The 17,719-nt window shown below is 40.8% G+C and overlaps 1 protein-coding gene across 6 annotated transcripts in view; it reads right to left on the bottom strand.

The window, feature by feature from the left end:
- CACNA2D3 (calcium voltage-gated channel auxiliary subunit alpha2delta 3) overlaps positions 1-17,719 on the bottom strand; it is a 785,949-nt gene that overhangs the window by 403,724 nt on the left and 364,506 nt on the right. For all 6 annotated transcript variants that reach the window (XM_067754783.1, XM_067754785.1, XM_067754784.1 and 3 more), the window contains one exon: positions 11,237-11,311. In XM_067754783.1, coding sequence (XP_067610884.1) covers positions 11,237-11,311 — 75 coding nt within the window. The remainder of the gene's footprint in view (positions 1-11,236; positions 11,312-17,719) is intronic.

Genomic DNA, 17,719 nt, shown 5'->3' with positions numbered 1-17,719 from the left:
AGGTGATGGAGGGCAGGGGTGGGGGGAAATGTCATAATAGCAAAAGAGGAGAATGGATAGGCAAACAGGAGGCATATGATAGAAGCCTTAATAAGGAGGTGCCCAATAATTCAATATTCCAAGATAAGTTCTAGAGATCTGCTGTACAACGTCATGCTTTTAGTTCACCTAACTATAGACCATTGTCACTCTTTTGTGGTAATATACATAAACCCAACTTATTCTTGTTTAGAGCTCATTGTGTTATTTTGGATCTAGAAAAATTTATTTACATTTAAGTTATTCCAAATTTTTCTCTGTATTTTTAAATGTACTGTGACATTTTTTAAAGCAATGCAATTCTTACTACCTTTTATTAATTTTGAATTGAATAAAAATGGGTTAGTGTTTGTTCTCTCTGCAATTTTGTCTCCCTTGGTGTTTGGGCAGGCAACATTCACGAATGTGCAGAGGGCTACTTTCTGCTTACAGTTCATAACATACCCCTCACTCCCATAACACTGGCAAATCTGTACAATGTATACCCATCTGTACACTGGATGCCCATAAAGCCATGGGAAGGGGGAAGTTTTAGAATCCAGGATGACTCTTTTGACAAAGTTCAGGCTGGAAGAAACAATACTGGGGAAAATCCAGCAACTCTGATGTGCATTTTTGTTAATTCACTGAAGTTCAGTGTCTCCTGATCCCGTGGGAAAAGATCAAAACTGTGGAGGAAGATGACAGTGACATGGGTTTCTAAGATTGGTTGATTTTGCAGCAAATACAAATGAACCTTGAACAGAGCTATGAAATTCAGTGGATTTCAGAACATCTTCATTATAAAACCAGAGAAAAGCCATATCACTAATCTTCCTCCCTCCCCCAAGAGAGGCCACAGGAGGTTCATTTTAAGGTCTGATGAACGGTTCAGGAGGTCTGAAGTAGATTAGGACAAGAGTTTACTCATTTGAATTCTATATTTAAACTCCAGGCTCAACGAATTTGTCATGGTTTCTCTTTCTTTAAAGAAAGAATATTTCTGTTAATTGGTACATAAAGCAGCAAAGCAAAATTCTCTCCAGACAGTAAACAATACTTTGAAAGACAAAAACAAAAACTTAATAGAATCTCAAGATCACTTGTTCAGGGATGATGTGTCATGGGCCATGTCAAGCAAAATCACAGGAAATCTGTGAAACAGGACTATTTAGTCTGTCCAAGGCCAGTGTTTTTGCCCTAACATTTTCTTTTATTTCAAGACATCAAGATTCTCTCATTCCTCTTTCAAATTTTTAAGATGAATTTTATCAAACTGTTTTAATTAAAATTATCCAGTTTTGATTTTTCAGGAGGTCACCTAAATATTGGGAAACCAGAGTTAACTGTCATTGGACTGAAGATACACGACATAATAATCCCAGATGTCACCTTCTAGAAGCCCTTTCATACCCTTTCATTAACTGCAAGTAGCATTACAGTGGTCACCAGGGAAATCGTCATAAGATGAAAAAGTAAGAAAGACATGATATTTGGCTGTCATGAGAACTTGTCAGGATATATACGGATATTTTGAGTGAAGAATGAAACATCCCAAAGGATTTGGCACATTTTAGTCAGAATTATTTAACTCACAGGATGGAAGGTTGGCATCAACATGCATGCACACTGCCTGTTGTACACAGGTTTATACAGAAGGTCATAATCCCCATTCCTATTTCACAAAGAACATGAGAAAATGGCTTCAAAGCTGTCATTCAAGGGATTTGGACTGAACTAGACAGAGTAGTGAGGAATATCAACCCTGGAATCAGATAATTTCACTCACAATCGAGTTCAGGTTATCCTGATTATATTAAAATGTAATGGGGCTTCCCTGGTGGCGCAGTGGTTGAGAGTCCGCCTGCCGATGCAGGGGACACGAGTTTGTGCCCCGGTCCGGGAAGATCCCACATGCCGCGGAGCGGCTGGGCCCGTGAGCCGTGGCCACTGAGCCTGCGCGTCTGTAGCCTGTGCTCCGCGACGGGCGAGGCCACAACAGTGAGAGGCCCGCGTACCGCAAAAAAAAAAAAAAAAAGTAATGCATTTCATGCTTTTGTTTTCAGTGTTTTGTGGGTCTTCTACTGAAATGAAAAAAAAAATTTTTCAACCAGAATCCTCTCCCAGGTGGCTTATCTATTCATTCATTCATTCATTCATTCATTCATGCTTCTACTGAGCATCAACCTCATAGGTACTGACCTAGGTGCCCAGTCTTTTCCTTCTGGAAAACCAAGTAGGTCTGTCCAACACAGGCCTGCCTCCTTGCCACAGCTGTAGACACTGGGACCAGGCTGCTGGCTGGGCTGCTCCAGCCACTGGAAATGCAATTATGGATCCAGAATGTGCACCTGACCTTGCAGAATCAGAGTCCATAAGAAGACACATAGGGGAGGCACTGGAGGGAGTGGGGATGACTCCTGACACCATGTTCAAGGCCTTGGGTGCAGACTTTTCCACCCCAGGACTTTGCAGTTAGGTGAGGTGATGTAAATTATCATTTTGCTTTTTATGAATTTACTAGTCTGTGTCACATCCATGATGCGAGTCCTTAATGTATGTGGCCTAACATCTATTTGATGATACAAATGGAAATTCGTTGAAATTAGCCAAAAGAGCTCATCTTTGCTTAAAATATCCCAAGATTCCAATGAAAAACAAATGCTTTGTCTTCTGAGATTTCAGGTAAGAATACTGACATCCCTTGCCATTAGAAACTGAGCTACAATCAGCAACTTTTTTTAAGATAACTAAAGCAACCTAACACACATTGTTCAACTGCTTGCACTAATTTGATAAAGCCCCTTTTTAAGATCAACTTGTATACTTCATAATATTTTTATTAAACTCTTTATTTTGAGGTAAGTATAGATCCACATGCAATTCTCAGAAATAACACAGAGAAATGCCTTATACCTTTTACCTAGTATTCTTCCACTGACATGATGCAAAACTACAAGATATAGTGATATATATATATATATACTATCTATATAGTATATAGTGATATAATATCACAATCAGGGTATTGACATTGATAAAGTCAAGATACATAACAATCCCATCACAACAAGGTTCCCTCATGCTGCCCTTTTATAACCACTGACCTCTCCCCACTCCCAACCCAAACCCCTGGCAACCACTAATTTGTTCTCCACTTCCATAATTTTGTAATTTCAAGAATGTTATAAGAATGGAATCATGCAGTATGTATTATTTTGGGATTGGCTTTTTCCACTCAGGATAATTCCCCAAATATTCAAAGATTTGTCCAAGTTATTGTGGGTACAAATAGTTCTTTTGTTTTTAATTGCTAAGTAGTATTTCATGGTATGGATATATCATAGCTTGTTAACTATTCACCTACTGAAGGATATCTGGGTTGTTTCCAGTTTTTAGCTTCTACAAATAAAGCTGCTAACAGGTTTTTGTGTGAACACAAGTTTTCACCTATCTGAGATAAATGCCCAAGAGCGCAACTGCTGGGTCACATCGTAATTGCATGTTTAGTTTTATAAGAAACAACCAAATGTTTCCCAAAGTGGTTGTATCATTTTATGTTCCTTTCAGCAGTGTATGGTATGAGTGATCCAGTTTTTCCACATCCTAGCCAGCATTTGGTGTTTTTTATTTTTTATTCATTTATTTTATTCTAGCCATTCCAATAGGTGTGTAGTGATACCTCATTGGGGTTTCAATTTCCCTAGCTAATGATGTTGAATATCTTTTCATGAACTCACTTGTCACCTGTATATCCTCTTCAACAAAATGTCTCTTCATGTCTTTTGCCCATTTTCTAATTATGCTTGGACTCTTGAGTTGGCATTATTTATGTATTCTTTATATACTAGAGCTCTATCTATACGTAGTTTATATATAGTTAGTATATTCATATAGATTGCTAGTTCCAAACTGTCTTGGGAAAAGATATTTGCAAACCACACATTTTTGCATCCTTTCAGCAGGGTCTTTCACATAGAAAAGGGTTTTTTTCTAATTTCAATGAGATCCATTTTATCAAATTTTCCTTTTATGGATTGAGCTTTTGGTGTCAAGCCTAAGAACTCTTTGTCTAGCCCTAGATTTTCTGAAGATTTTCTCTTTTTTTTTTTAAAGGGTGTCATAGCTGTACATTTTACATTTAAGTTTTTGATCCATTTGAGTTAAATTTTGTTTAAGTTTCAGTGTTTCAGCCAAGGTTAATTTTTTGTTTATTTGTTTGTTTCCTCTTCCTTATGGATGTTCAACTGCTTTGGCACTATTTGTTGAAAAGGATATCGTCCTCCATTGAATTGTCTTTGCACTCTTATAAAAAATCAGTTGAGCATATCTGTGTGGGTATATTTCCGTGTTCTTTCTTCTATTCCATTGATCTATACGTCTACTCCTCCATCAATACCACACTGTCTTAATTACTGTAACTATGTAATAGGCCTTAACATTGGGTAAATTGATTCCTCCTACTTCCTTCTTTTTCAAGATTGTTTAATATTCTAGGCCCTGTGCCTTTCTATGTAAACTTTAGAATACTCTTGTCTATGTCTATAAAAACCTTGCTGTAATTGACAGGAATTGCATTAAATCACAAGACATTTATTGATTAAGTTCGCCATCTTATATGGGCCCAGGTTGTAGCATCCCAAAGCAATTACAATAGTAACATCAAAGATGACTGATCACAGATCACCATAACAAATACAGTAATAATGGAAAAGTGTGAAATATTGTGAGAATTACCAAAATGTGACACAGAGGCATGAAGTGAGCACATGCTGTTGAGGAAATGGTGGCAATAGACTTTCTTGGCTCAGGGTTGCTACAAACCTTCAGTTTGTGAAAAACGCAATATTATTGCAAAGTGCAATAAACTGAAGCAAAATAAAATGAGGTATGCCTGTAACTAATTTCTGCTCTTTATTATTTCCTTCCTTCTGTTTGCTTTGGGTTTATTTTGCTCTCATTTTTCTAGTTTCTTTTGGTAGGAAGTTAGATTATTAATTTGAGGCTTTCCTCTTTAATATAAGAATTCAGTGCTATAAATTTCCCTCTGGATGCTGTAATAGCTTTGTCCCACATATTCTGATACACTGTATTTTCATTCATTTTTATATTTTTAAAATTTCCTCTAAGACTTCCTCTTTGACCCATGAATTATTTAGTAGTATATTGTTTAATTTTGAAATGTTTAGAGATTCTTCTGATGTCTTTATATTAATGATTTCTAATTTGATTCCATTGTAATTATAAAAAATACTCTATCATTTTAACTCTTTCAAAGTTGTTGAGGTTTGTGTTATGACCCAGGATCTGTTTTATCTTGGGTAATGTTCCATGGGTACTTGAAAAGAATGTATATTCTGCTGTTGTTGGGTAAAGCCTTCTATGAATGGTATCTGTATCTTATTGGTTGATGGTGTTGTTCAGTTCCTCCATATCCCTGCTGATTTTCATCTTAATAGTCTGGCAACTCATGACTGTGAAGTGTACAAGTCCCCAACTATAACTGTAAGTTCTTCTATTTCTACTCTCAACTTTTAATTTTTGCTTCATGTGTTTTGAAGATCTGTAGTTTGGTCCAAACATATTTAGAATTGTTATTTCTTCCTGGTGGATTGACCCTTTTATCATTATGTACTGTCCCTCTTTGTCTCTAGTATCTTTCTTTGCTCTGAAGATGAATTTACCTCATATTAATATAGTCACTTCTATTTTTTAATGTTTGTATAGTATATCTTTTCCCATCCTTTTACTTTCAACATACCTATGTCATTGTATTAGAAGCAAATTTCTTGTTGTAAGCATATGGTTGGGTCATTTTTAAAAAATCTACTTGGCCAATCTCTATCTTTCAATTGGTGTGCCTAGACCACTTATATTTAAGATAATTAGTGATATGTTAGGGATTAAGTCTGCCACTTTATGTCTTTTTCCTGTTCATTTCCTCTGTTTCTCATTTCTATTTCTCTTTTCTTACATTTCTGTGAGTTACTTTTTAAGTATTCCTCTTTTTATTGTTTTCTTAATGGTTGCTCTAGGTACTATAATATAAACATGTAATTTATCACAGTCTATTGGTATTAGCATTTATCACTTACAGTGAAATGTACAAATCCTACTTCTAATTAGGTCCCTCTACCTTCCATACTTTCAAATATAATTGTCTTAAGAATTTCCTCAGCAAACACTGGGCACCATCAGATGATGCTATAATTTTTGTTTCAACTATCATATATGATTTAAGAATCTCCTGACGTGTGGAGAAAAGGGAACCCTCTTACACTGCTGGTGGGACTGTAAACTGGTGCAGCCACTATGTAAAATAGTATGGAGGTTCCTCAAAAAACTAAAAATAGAGTTCCCATATGATCCGGCAGTCCCACTCCTGGACATATACCCAGACAAAACTATAATTTGAAAATATACATGCACCCCTATGTTCATAGCAGCACTATTTACAATAGCCAAGACATGGAAACAACCTAAATGTCCACTGACAGACGAATGGATAAAGAAGATGTGGTATACCTCTTGCACTGTCGGTGGGAATGTAAACTGATACAACCACTATGGAGAACAGTATGGAGGTTCCTTAAAAAAACTAAAAATAGAATTACCATATGACCCAGCAATCCCACTACTGGCCATATACCCAGAGAGAACCATAATTCAAAAAAACACATGCACCCCAATGTTCATTGCAGCACTATTTACAATAGCCAGGTCATGGAAGCAACCTAAATGCCCATCGACAGACAAATGGATAAAGAAGATGTGGTACATATATACAATGGACTATTACTCAACCATAAAAAGGAATGAAATTGGGTCACTTGCAGAGACGTGGATAGACCTAGAGTCTGTCATACAGAGTGAACTAAGTCAGAAAGAGAAAAACAAATATCGTATATTAACACCTATATGTGGAATCTAGAAAAATGGTAGAGATGAACTGGTTTGCAAGGCAGAAATAGAGACACAGATGTAGAGAACAAACATATGGATACCAAGCGGGGAAAGCAGGGGGTGGTGGTGGTGGGATGAATTGGGAGATTGGGATTGACATATATACACTAATATGTATAAAATAGATACTAATAAGAATCTGCTGTATAAAAAAAAAGCATAAAATAAAATTCAAAAAAAACGAAGATGTGGTATATATGTGGTACACACACACACAGTGGAATATTACTCAGCCATTAAAAAGAATAATAGTATTTGCAGCAACATGGATGGACCTAGAGATTATCATAATAAGTGAAGTAAGTCAGAAAGAGAAAGACAAATAGCATATGATACCACTTTTACATGAAATCTAAAATACGACACAAATGAACTTATCTATGAAACAAAAACAGGCTCACAGACATAGAGAACACACTTGTGGTTACCAAAGGGGGAGGTATGGGAGAGGGAAGGATGGGGAATTTGGGATTAGTAGATGCAGCCTATGATACATAGGATGGATAAACAGCAAGGTCCTACTGTATAGCACAAGGAACTATAATTTAATATCCTGTGATAAACCATAGTGGAAAAGAGTATGAAAAAGAAAAAGAATATGAAAAAGAATACATTGATATGTATAAATGAGTCGCTTTGCAGTACAGCAGAAATTAACACAACGTTGTAAATCAGCTATACTTCAATAAAATTTTTTAAAAATCTTCTGAGAATTAAGATACTACATCATACTTACTTCTATATTTAACCATTTCTATATTCTTTCCTTTTTTAAAAAAAATTTATTTGGCTGCACCGGGTCTTAGTTGCAGCACACGGGATATTCGTTGCCACATGCGGGCTCTTAGTTGCGGCATGCATGTGCTGTATCTAGTTCCCTGACCAGGGATGGAACCCGGGCCCCCAGTACTGAGAGGGTGGAGTCTTAACCGCTGGACCACCAGGGAAGTCCCTATATTCCTTCCTTTCTGAAGTTTCAAGCCTTTTTCTGTTATTTCCCTTCTGTTTGGAGAAATTCTCTAACCATTCTTTAAGGGTAGGTTTGCTGGCAACAAATTCTCAGAGTTTTCCTTCTAAGCATGTCTTTATTTCTCCTTCATTCATGAAGAGTATTTTCACTGAATATAGAATCCTAGGTTGACAGTTCATTTCTTTCAGTACTTGAAAAATGCTACGCCACTTCCTTCTGGTCTCCATTGTTTCATATGAGAAATCTGCTGTTATTCAAATTGGTATTTTAAATAATGTGTCATTTCTCTGTGGTGGACATCACTTTTGTTTTCCTTGTGTAATTATATTTAATTATAATGTCTTCCCATGGATTTACTTGGATTTATCCTATTTGGAATTTACTCAGCCTCTTGAACATGCATGTTTATGCCTTTCACTAATTTGGGGAGGTTTTCAGCCAATATATCTTCAAATATCTATCCAGTCCCACACTCTCATCTCCTGAGACTTTTATGACATGAATGCTAGCCCTTTTGCTGTCCCACACGTCCCTGAGACTCTATTCATTTTGTTCCAATCTATTTTCTCTCTGTTGCTCAGGCTGGATGATTTCTATTGATCTGCCCTGAAGTTTACTAATTCTATCTGCTGTCATCTCCACTCTACAACTGAGCTGATCCAGTGAGTTTTTTATTTTGGTGACTGTATTTTTCAGTTCTATAATTTCCACTTGGCTCTTTTTTATAACTTCTATTTCTTTACCGAGATTTTATATTTTTTCATTTATTGGAAAAATAAATGAAAAAGAGAATTCCTAATTGCTTTTGAAACAATTTAATTTTTTAAAAAATATTTTTTAAATTTAATTTTAATTTCAACATCTGATTCCTGTCAATATTGGCATCTATTGATTGCCTTTTTCATTTATGTTGTGACTTTTCTTGTTCTTGGGATGACAAGGAATTTTTAATTGCATTTTGGGCATTTTTGATTGTATACAGTGAGACTCTGGGTCCTATTTAATCGGTTTTCTTGGCAGTAAATCTCTCCGTTGAGGTGTGGCACAAGGGCCAAGTGGTTGTGGGTGGGGCGGAAGATCAACTTCCTGTTTATCCCTGCTGAAACTGTGGACAGCTGGTCTATTGGTTGCTCCATTGGTGTTTGGCTAGAATAGGAAAGGTACTGTCACAAAAGGATTTTATTGTTAGGCCATTCTTTTCCTGGTCCTTTGACTAAAGGAAACAGGCTTTTCTTAGAAGTTTGTTTTTCTGTTTGTTTGTTTTTGTCTATGCCTGTTGTTGGCCCAGGTGGGAAGCTTCTGGAGTGCTCTATTTGGGAACAGATTCTATTATAGAACAGATATTGATTCTATGGGAATTAATAAAAAACCCAGGGAAGGGGCTTCCCTGGTGGTGCAGTGGTTGAGAGTACGCCTGCCGATGCAGGAGACGCGGGTTCGTGCCCTGGTCCAGGAAGATCCCACATGCCACAGAGCGGCTGGGCCCGTGAGCCATAGCCGCTGAGCCTGCGCATCCGGAGCCTGTGCTCCGCAACAGGAGAGGCCGTAACAGTGAGAGGCCCGCGTACTGCAAAAAAAAAAAAAAAAAAAAACCCCAGGGAACTCACCTCCATGTCTTTAAGTCTAGGCAGTTCCCCTTCTTTCTACCTTGCAGGTCTTCCTATACTTGTTTGTGGGGTAACGTCCAGGACTTTTCAGTTGTAAGGGGAGGGATCTGATTAAAATATGGCTACTCCATACTGGCAAAATAAAAAGTCTGGATTGGTTTTAATAAAAACGACTTCAATCTTCAACATTCATAAGTTCAAAGGAGATTTTAAATAAATTCTTAGCTCACTTTCTCTAACAATTTTTTCATTCATTAGACTTCATATCTCCAAATATCACACTGCTCTTGTTCATCGGGGAAGCCACCTGAAGGAAGAATCTTTTCTATTTAATGTTGTAAGCACCATCACTGGACACCTATTTAAGGCTCTGGGAGATATTCCAATGCTACAAAATTGGGAATGGGGTGAACTCCAGAGCCAGGCAATGGCCAAACAAAGAGAAAGTCCCTAGCGAAATCTGGCTGTAAGTTTGTTACTTTTTTCCTACCTTGGCCAAAAAAATTACCATGAACAAACATTCCCTGGATACACTTGTTCTTTGAACTATAACATACTTGTTTCTCTCTCCTAAAAGCAAAGCTGATTATAGTGGTGCTTCCCCCTCAGATTAAGGTTTGGATATTAACTCTGTTATAATTTGTCCTTCTCACTCTGTGTTCCAGTTCTAGTGCATTTCTCCCAATCCTCTATTGTTCACTCCCTCAGAGGTACCCAAACTTCTACCACCTGCATCTAGGATAGCACCAATGGGACTCCCTGCCCATTTGGGCCAGAGGTTCTTCCCAGCACATGCATAGTACATCACAGAGAGCTACCTTGGCCATTGTCCTCAGTCACCTCATGGGGATCTGCTCTCCAGAGGAGGAGCATTATTTTATTGTACCCACATGGCAGGTACAACAAAACAATGTGAGTAATGATAGCTATGAGTCCCAGGACGTGTGACATTGTTGCAGCCACAGCTACACAGCTACAGGGTCATTTGCCCCTGTAGGGTGATTGGTGGTGGCTGTGATGGTTGTACTGACAGATTTAAGGGTGGCCAAAGGAAAACAGAATTTTATAGAAATCCACTGTGCAAATTTTCCAAGAATGCTCCAACTGGAAAGGAAACTTGTATCCCATTTCCTAAGTTCCTCCATTAACATACCTTCCTTTTGCTCCAGGCAATATATATTTATGAAGCAGGCAATGCTCGCAGCATTAAGGATACAGCAGAGAGTGACATTATCCCTATCCTTATAAAGCTTACCTTCTAAACCAGGAGTCAAGTTACCCCAATATCTACCCCAACAGTTATTTAATTAATTTTATTATTAAGTGCAAGAAGAGATATAACAAGTGGGTTCAATTTTCTTTGAAATTCCAGCAAGAGCCATATTCTTTCAATGGTGTCAATATGGGTGAAAAGCACAACACAGGATGTGCTTAGACCAAAAGAAAATCAATTGTTTCAGAACTATCGAGCATCTGAACTCAATATAAGTATTTTACTTTCATGATTTTATTTGGGCCTCTTCATAAATGTTCTACACACTGGAGTTCCAAGGCCCTAAATGAAAGGGCAGTACATTTGGTGAGTTTAAATACTAGGACAGAATTACTGTAATTGATCACTGTGAGGGAGATGGGTGTGCCATGACCCCTGATGCACCTGCCCAGCAGCAGGCCCTACCTCCTTGTTTGTCCTGTCAGCTTGCACCAACGTTCCATTCAGGCAAGGTTCCACGTAGTGAAGCTCCTCGTTATACTGCAAAGGGAAAAACAGCCAAGAGGAAACACTTAATTAAGCCTTTGAAGGGTACACAATAATTTAAGGATACACACACACACACAAACAAAAAAGCAGCACGATCACAGGCTCAATTCATTTACACATAAGGTGACTTTCTCAATCAGTACCCCTACAAAAAAATTGTGCTTAAGTGCAAAGACATACTTCATTCATTTCTTGTTTGAGGGGGAAACTTGTACAGCACATATTGGTAGATGGCAGTGTTCAGGGTGTACACAGTTAACTGATAATCCTTCAGGGGTGACTCCAAATATAGGGGTGACTCCAAACATAGGGGCTCCCAGGGCATGGCTAACAGTGCATGGTCCAGCTGAGATCTAAAGAGCATTCCACAGAATTTCCTGGCGGTCCAGTGGTTAGGACTCTGTGCTTCCACTGCAGGGGGCACAGGTTCGATCCCAGGTCAGGGAACTAAGATCCCACAAGCCGCATGGTGAGGCAAAATAAATAAGTAAATAAAGAGCACTCCAAACTTGGGCGGATAGGGCTCCAGCTCTGCCTTTGGTTTCATGGAGCTAAGGAACCTATGTGCAGGTCACATATGAGTGAGTACAGAATGTTGGAAAGGAGAGGCCTGGATATTCCCCTATAAGAGCCTTTGCAGGTGTTGGTCAGAGCACTGCACATGCCCAGTGACACCACTGTCCACACAGGCCAATGCCAGCCTTCCCGTCATTTTTGATTCCAGAATACCCAGATTATGAAAGCTTGTTTTTGTCCAAAGCTCACAGCTAGGAAGAGAAATTCTGAGTGGTCTTATTTAAATTTCTCTCATCAAGCATGGTTCTCTGCACTGTAGCTAGATTGGGACATTCCCGAACACAAATCTAATCATTCCCCCTCTTGTCAATGTCATTCAGAGCCCCCCCACTGCTCTGCAGAGGAAACTTCCCAAGGCTTGGCAGGGCTCTAGCCACTCAGCCCTGTTGACCTTTCTAGCATCTTCACTCATTAGCCCTCCCCATAAACTCGGCAACAGCCTGCCCTAATTCCCTTTCTGTCCTCTGAGATGACCCATCTTTTCCTTCAGGCCTTCCACAACTGGGCCTTCTTCCTGAAGCCCTCTTTTGGCATCTCCAGCTGACACCTGTTCATCCTCTGGGCCACCTCACCCCTAACTCCTCTGGGAAGCTGCCTCTGTTGCAAGAGAGGCTCCGCTCCTATCCATTCCAAAATTTTAATTGCCTGGTGCCTGGATCCATCACAATGTGGGACCACATCAGTAGGGTCTATGTCTGGTTCCTCAGTGTATTCCCTGTGACAAGCACAGGGCTGGACCCAGAGTAGGTACTGGGGAACAATTTGTTCAATGAGAGTATCATGGCATTTCCACTTTAGGGACCAAAGGCCCAGCCCAGAGCTCCAGAGGGAAGGGACCAGAACCATCTCTCACAGGGCCAGCCTGCGAGCAAAGTCTGGCTAAGAAGTTTGGACTTTAAGCCTACAGGCAGTGAGAACCATAGGCTGTGGGCAGAGGAGTAGGTGAAAAAAAGAGATCAGCTTGGGGCAACTACTCTGGACACACTGCAGGGACAGACTGCAGAGGACCAGACTGGCAGCTGCTGCAACAGTGACTAAGATGTATCAGGTTTCACCTACCAAGATGCTTAATAGCAAGTAGGGGTAGTGATAACACTAATATTTGCAACTAACTGTTAGTGAGCATTTCCTTTATCTAGACACAGGCTAGACTTCATTCACAGGATACCTCAACCTCAGGTAGTAAGTACTTCCAATCACTCCCCCTTTACAGATAGGAAAACAGAGGCCGAGTAAGGATGATGAACTTGCCCAAAGTCACTGAGGAGTACATAGGGTGGAGTTCAGATTCAAACCCAAGCAGTTTGACCTTCCAACCACTGACCCCAGGACCTCAGAGCCCCCAATTTCTCCTCTCTGGCGCCTAAGCCTATGTTGCCTATCAATCTGACTTTTGCTCCCTCTTTAATCTTTGTTTTTAGTCACATAAAACCATCAGAAAAATTATAGCTCAGTGGACTTAGAGCTGAGATGAGGCATGGAGAAAAAATAGATTTATGCAATTCTGAAATCAGCTGTCAACAAATGGAGTGTCATCTCAGGATCCAGGAAGCAACTGCACAGGCTAACCTGAAGAAATGCTTCTCCAAAATTCTCAGTCCAGGGAATTCCCTGGCAGTCTAGTGGTTAGGACTCCGTACTTTCACTGCTGAGGGCCCGGCTTCAAACCCTGGTTGGGGAACTAAGATCCTGCAAGCCGCACAGTGCGGCCAAAATAAAATAAAATAAACAAAACTCTCAGGGCATATAAAACTGACACTGGAAGTTGCTGGGGGAAAAAAAAAACAACCCAGCCATTTTTCCTCTCCTCCACCTCCCTCACTGACTGATTTGGTTCAGGGTGATAATATGCCCATTCCTAAAGCTTAATTCCTTTCATTCTTGAAGCATAATCAGTCTTAGGCAATCACAGCTATTTGGTCCCCCTCTGTTGGATACAGGCTTTCACAGCATGTCTTGCAGCTGGGGGTGGTCAAGTAATCCATTCCCAGCCAATGAAACATAACGGGTAGTTTTCTGGGCAGTTTCAATGAAATTTTTTTTCTTGCCATTAAAGGAAAACTCTTCTACATCCACTGCCTTCCTTCCCTCTTGAGATGCTATTGTGGAGCTGCAGCAGTCATTTTGTAACCATGAGGTTGCAAAGGTTGACAGGGTTAAGAATGGAGAGCAAGGCTCAAGGAAGACAGAGCAGGAAGATAGAGCCAATGTGGGTCCTTGCTGACACTGTTGAGCCATTGTACCAAACTGCAGCTGCCCTCTTTGAGGCTTCCTCCATGAGATTATGAAACACCTATAGACTGAAGCAACTTTTATTCAATTGTTCTGTAACTTGCAGCCCAAAACTTTCCAACTCCATTTTCCAGGTAAATTTTAAAACTTTACCTACATTCTACCTGATACACATTCACAATGTTGATTCCTGGGGTTCTATACTCTGAGGTAGGAGTCAGGACACTTGGGTCCAGGTCCCGCCTCTGCCATACACTCAGTGTGTGGCCTTGGGTAAGTCACTAAACCTCTGTGATCCCAGATCTTATGCATAAGGTGCTAATTCATCTTCAGTTTACCCTCCCGGGCCCCTGTGAGGATCCAATGATGCAAAATACCTGAAACTGCTTTGTTATGTAAAGGCCTGTATATGTGGGGGACCAGAGAGGGGCTTACAAGTAAAGAAGACCAAGAAGTTCTTGCCCTCATCAGGGAGGAACATGTGCAGTAATCAAAACCATGCTCGCCGTCACTGTGCAAGCCCTGGCCACAGTGGAGGAATCTGCTCTTCTGAACCCCCGCCAGCTTGTTAGTGGCATCATCCAAGCTTGCAGTTAACTAATTTCCCTTGACTGCATCAGGACAAAACTATGCTGAGCAATCTGGACTGTATCACCAAAGGGAACGGGGCTCAGCCGTCTGTGTGAGGGAATGGTGCACACCAAGCAGCTGTGCCAAAGAGGCCCACGGGCTGTGCATGCTCACCACGCTACCCAGCACTCCTCCAGAGGGGGACACCAAGGGTGCCCTGCATGTAGAACTGCTCCCAGGCTCCCAGCAGTTCTCCTTTTGGAAACCTTTACATTTCTGCATTTTAATGGATGGCCCCTAGATTTCCACATTGTGAAACAATGTGAGATGGCCAAGTCAATTTACAACTGAAGGTCTGGTCACCTCCAGTCCTAAGATACAATGGCCTCCTTCAGCTCTCCTTCATCCCTACTTAAACAATCAGATATCAATGGTCTAATAGAAAAGGATGCAATGCACATCATCATTAGCCAGATGCAATGCTCTTCTGCCATTTGCTTTTGCTCCCTCCCATTACCAAGAGTGAACCCCAGGGAGGCACTCAACCACCCCCTACTCTCCCCAAACATTTTAGTCCTTCCTGCAAGTTTCTGGAAAATGGGAGGAGTATCTTAGCAGGATAGGAGAGAGCCCAGGCAGCCCTAGAGATGGTCTAGCCAGCCCACTAAACATGTGGTGAGGAGATGGACAAAGAACTTTCACCCTTTAAAGAACTTAGAATCTACCACATAGCCTCAGGGCCTCAGTCACTGTCAGTTTCCTTCTCCCTTTCTCCTGGCTGGTTGGCTCTTCTCCTCTGATTCACACAAGTGTAGAGCAGTAGAGCTAAAGCAACTGCAGCAAACAGGGTGGGTTCAAATCTGGGCTCGGACACACACTAGCTGGGTGACCTTGGCCAAAGCATTTCCACTCTTTGGGTGTCAGTGTTCGTATTGGGGGGATGGGGATTGTAACTGCATCTTTCTAACGAACTCATCGTGAGGATGAAATGAGATGGTTCAGTAAAGAGTCAACAGAGAAGCCTCACGTAAGAAAGTGTCTGGGTGTACAAGCACAAGAAAGAAAGAAAATATTTATGTGAGTGTGCTGTGTGCTACACAGAAAGACTGACAGCTGGTACTTGCTAAGTAGGAAGGGGTGTTGGGGCAATGGCCATGACTTATTCTTGGGAACAGGGCTCACGTACCCCTGACCTCTGCAGAGAGCACAGACTCAGCATTCGTTGGAGAGAAGGGCTGCTTCAGTAGGCACATGTGACTCTCTAAATACCTGAGACAGAAACCACCACATTGTGTGGCTGTACACTGCCCCACCCTAGGCCACACTCTGAACCCTCCCAAAAACCTGGGTATTTGGCAGACAGGGAGCCAAGACAGAGCTGCCAGCCTACTGCCAAATACCAGCTGGGAAGGTATCTGCGATGAAACCCTTTGTTCGTTTTTTCCCTGAATATTAACTAAGCACCTGCCATGTGTCAGGGATATCAAACACTGGCTAAATTTGCACATGATCATCACTGTGGAGTGATCATGGACCACTTTTTCTTACTTTTATTAGTAGAAGAATGTGCTCAATAATGTTTGCTTTTCCTTTTCATGATAAAAAAGTGCTTATTTGTGATGTTGCCATGGTCCATCCAAAAAAAAAAAAAAAAAGCCTCAAGAGAAACCCATGCTATTCAGGCCAACCGCCAAACTCTAGGCTCTGACAGCAAGGAATACATCACCATTTGCCTTTTCTTTCCTTTCACCCAATCTCTGGAAGTACCCCCAACATCTCGCATTTTAAAGACACAGCAAAATCCTCAATGGGAATTTTAATGATGATCTAAAAGAGGAAAGCCAAGTTTCATTCAATGAATGGCCAGAACTTTTGGGAGAAGAATCTAAAAACAAAGAACAAATGGGCTGGGCTCACCCACCAAGATTCATGCAAGCTTCGGCATTGGTGCAGAACAGTGTCACATGTTGGTTCATGTAAATCTCAGCCCAGAGACTGGAGAGCAAAGGACAGCTGACTGGGCTCTGGATGATACTGGGGATTCTGAACCCTGCTTAACGTTGGAAGCTGGACATGATTAATGAAAGCAGTGCAGCTTTCAGGCCTAACAAAAGAAGATCAACAGTTGCCTTTAAGGATAATGAGGAAAGACCTCATGAAGAAAGAAGAGACTTTAGGGAACATGTGGACACGTCACCCTGCAGCAGAGACTCCTTCCATGTCTTCCACTGCCTTCAGGGGATGTACCAGTTCCTCTACGTGGCTGATGACCAGACTTGCTTGATCTGGACCGCCCCTCTCAATCCACTACCATTCTTTTCCCCATCACCCCCACCTACCCACTCTCTCTGCCTTCCACATTCACCCCCACTCCACTATGTCCAGTCACTGAACTCCTTTTAGTCAAGCCAGCCAGGCCTGTACTTCCTGGAGGTGGGAGAAAACTTACTACAACCTGAAAATAGCACTTTCCTCCTCAATTGTTACTCTCCTTTTTCCTGCCCTACCTCACTGCATATGCCTGGCTAACGCCTACCTACCTTAAAGTCTTCACTTCGTCATCGCTTCTTCCAAGAAGCTATCACTGAGCCCCCCGTTGGCTGCATGTTCCAGCTTTGTGCTCTCTCAGCCTCCCCACCCCAACCCAACCCTCTCTGAGACTGCTCTGTCCACACGACTGTGAGCACCTGCTTCCTGGTTTCATTCACATCCAAAGCACACACATACACACAAAACCTCAAAGTCCATGCAGGAAGACAACCTGTCTTCCTTACCTACAAAAGCAGCCTCAGTACTTAACTCTTAGCACTCAACACTATTTGTTGAATAAATAAATAACCAGAACAAAGAAATGAAAGGCAAAACTGAAGATCACTGATGGAAAAGATTAGAAACAAAGCCAAGAGAAGAAAAAAATAGTTGACACAAAGACAAAAAAATAAATAAACTAATATGATAAGAATCTCTAGCCTCTTTGAAAAACAGGTAATAACCGTTTTAGAGAAGCCTTAGTTACACATA

The sequence above is a fragment of the Pseudorca crassidens genome, chromosome 10, assembly GCF_039906515.1.
Source record: "Pseudorca crassidens isolate mPseCra1 chromosome 10, mPseCra1.hap1, whole genome shotgun sequence".
NCBI lineage: Eukaryota > Metazoa > Chordata > Mammalia > Artiodactyla > Delphinidae > Pseudorca > Pseudorca crassidens.
The sequence above is the reverse complement of the archived record's forward strand: the minus strand, read 5'-3'. Positions and strand labels throughout refer to the sequence as shown.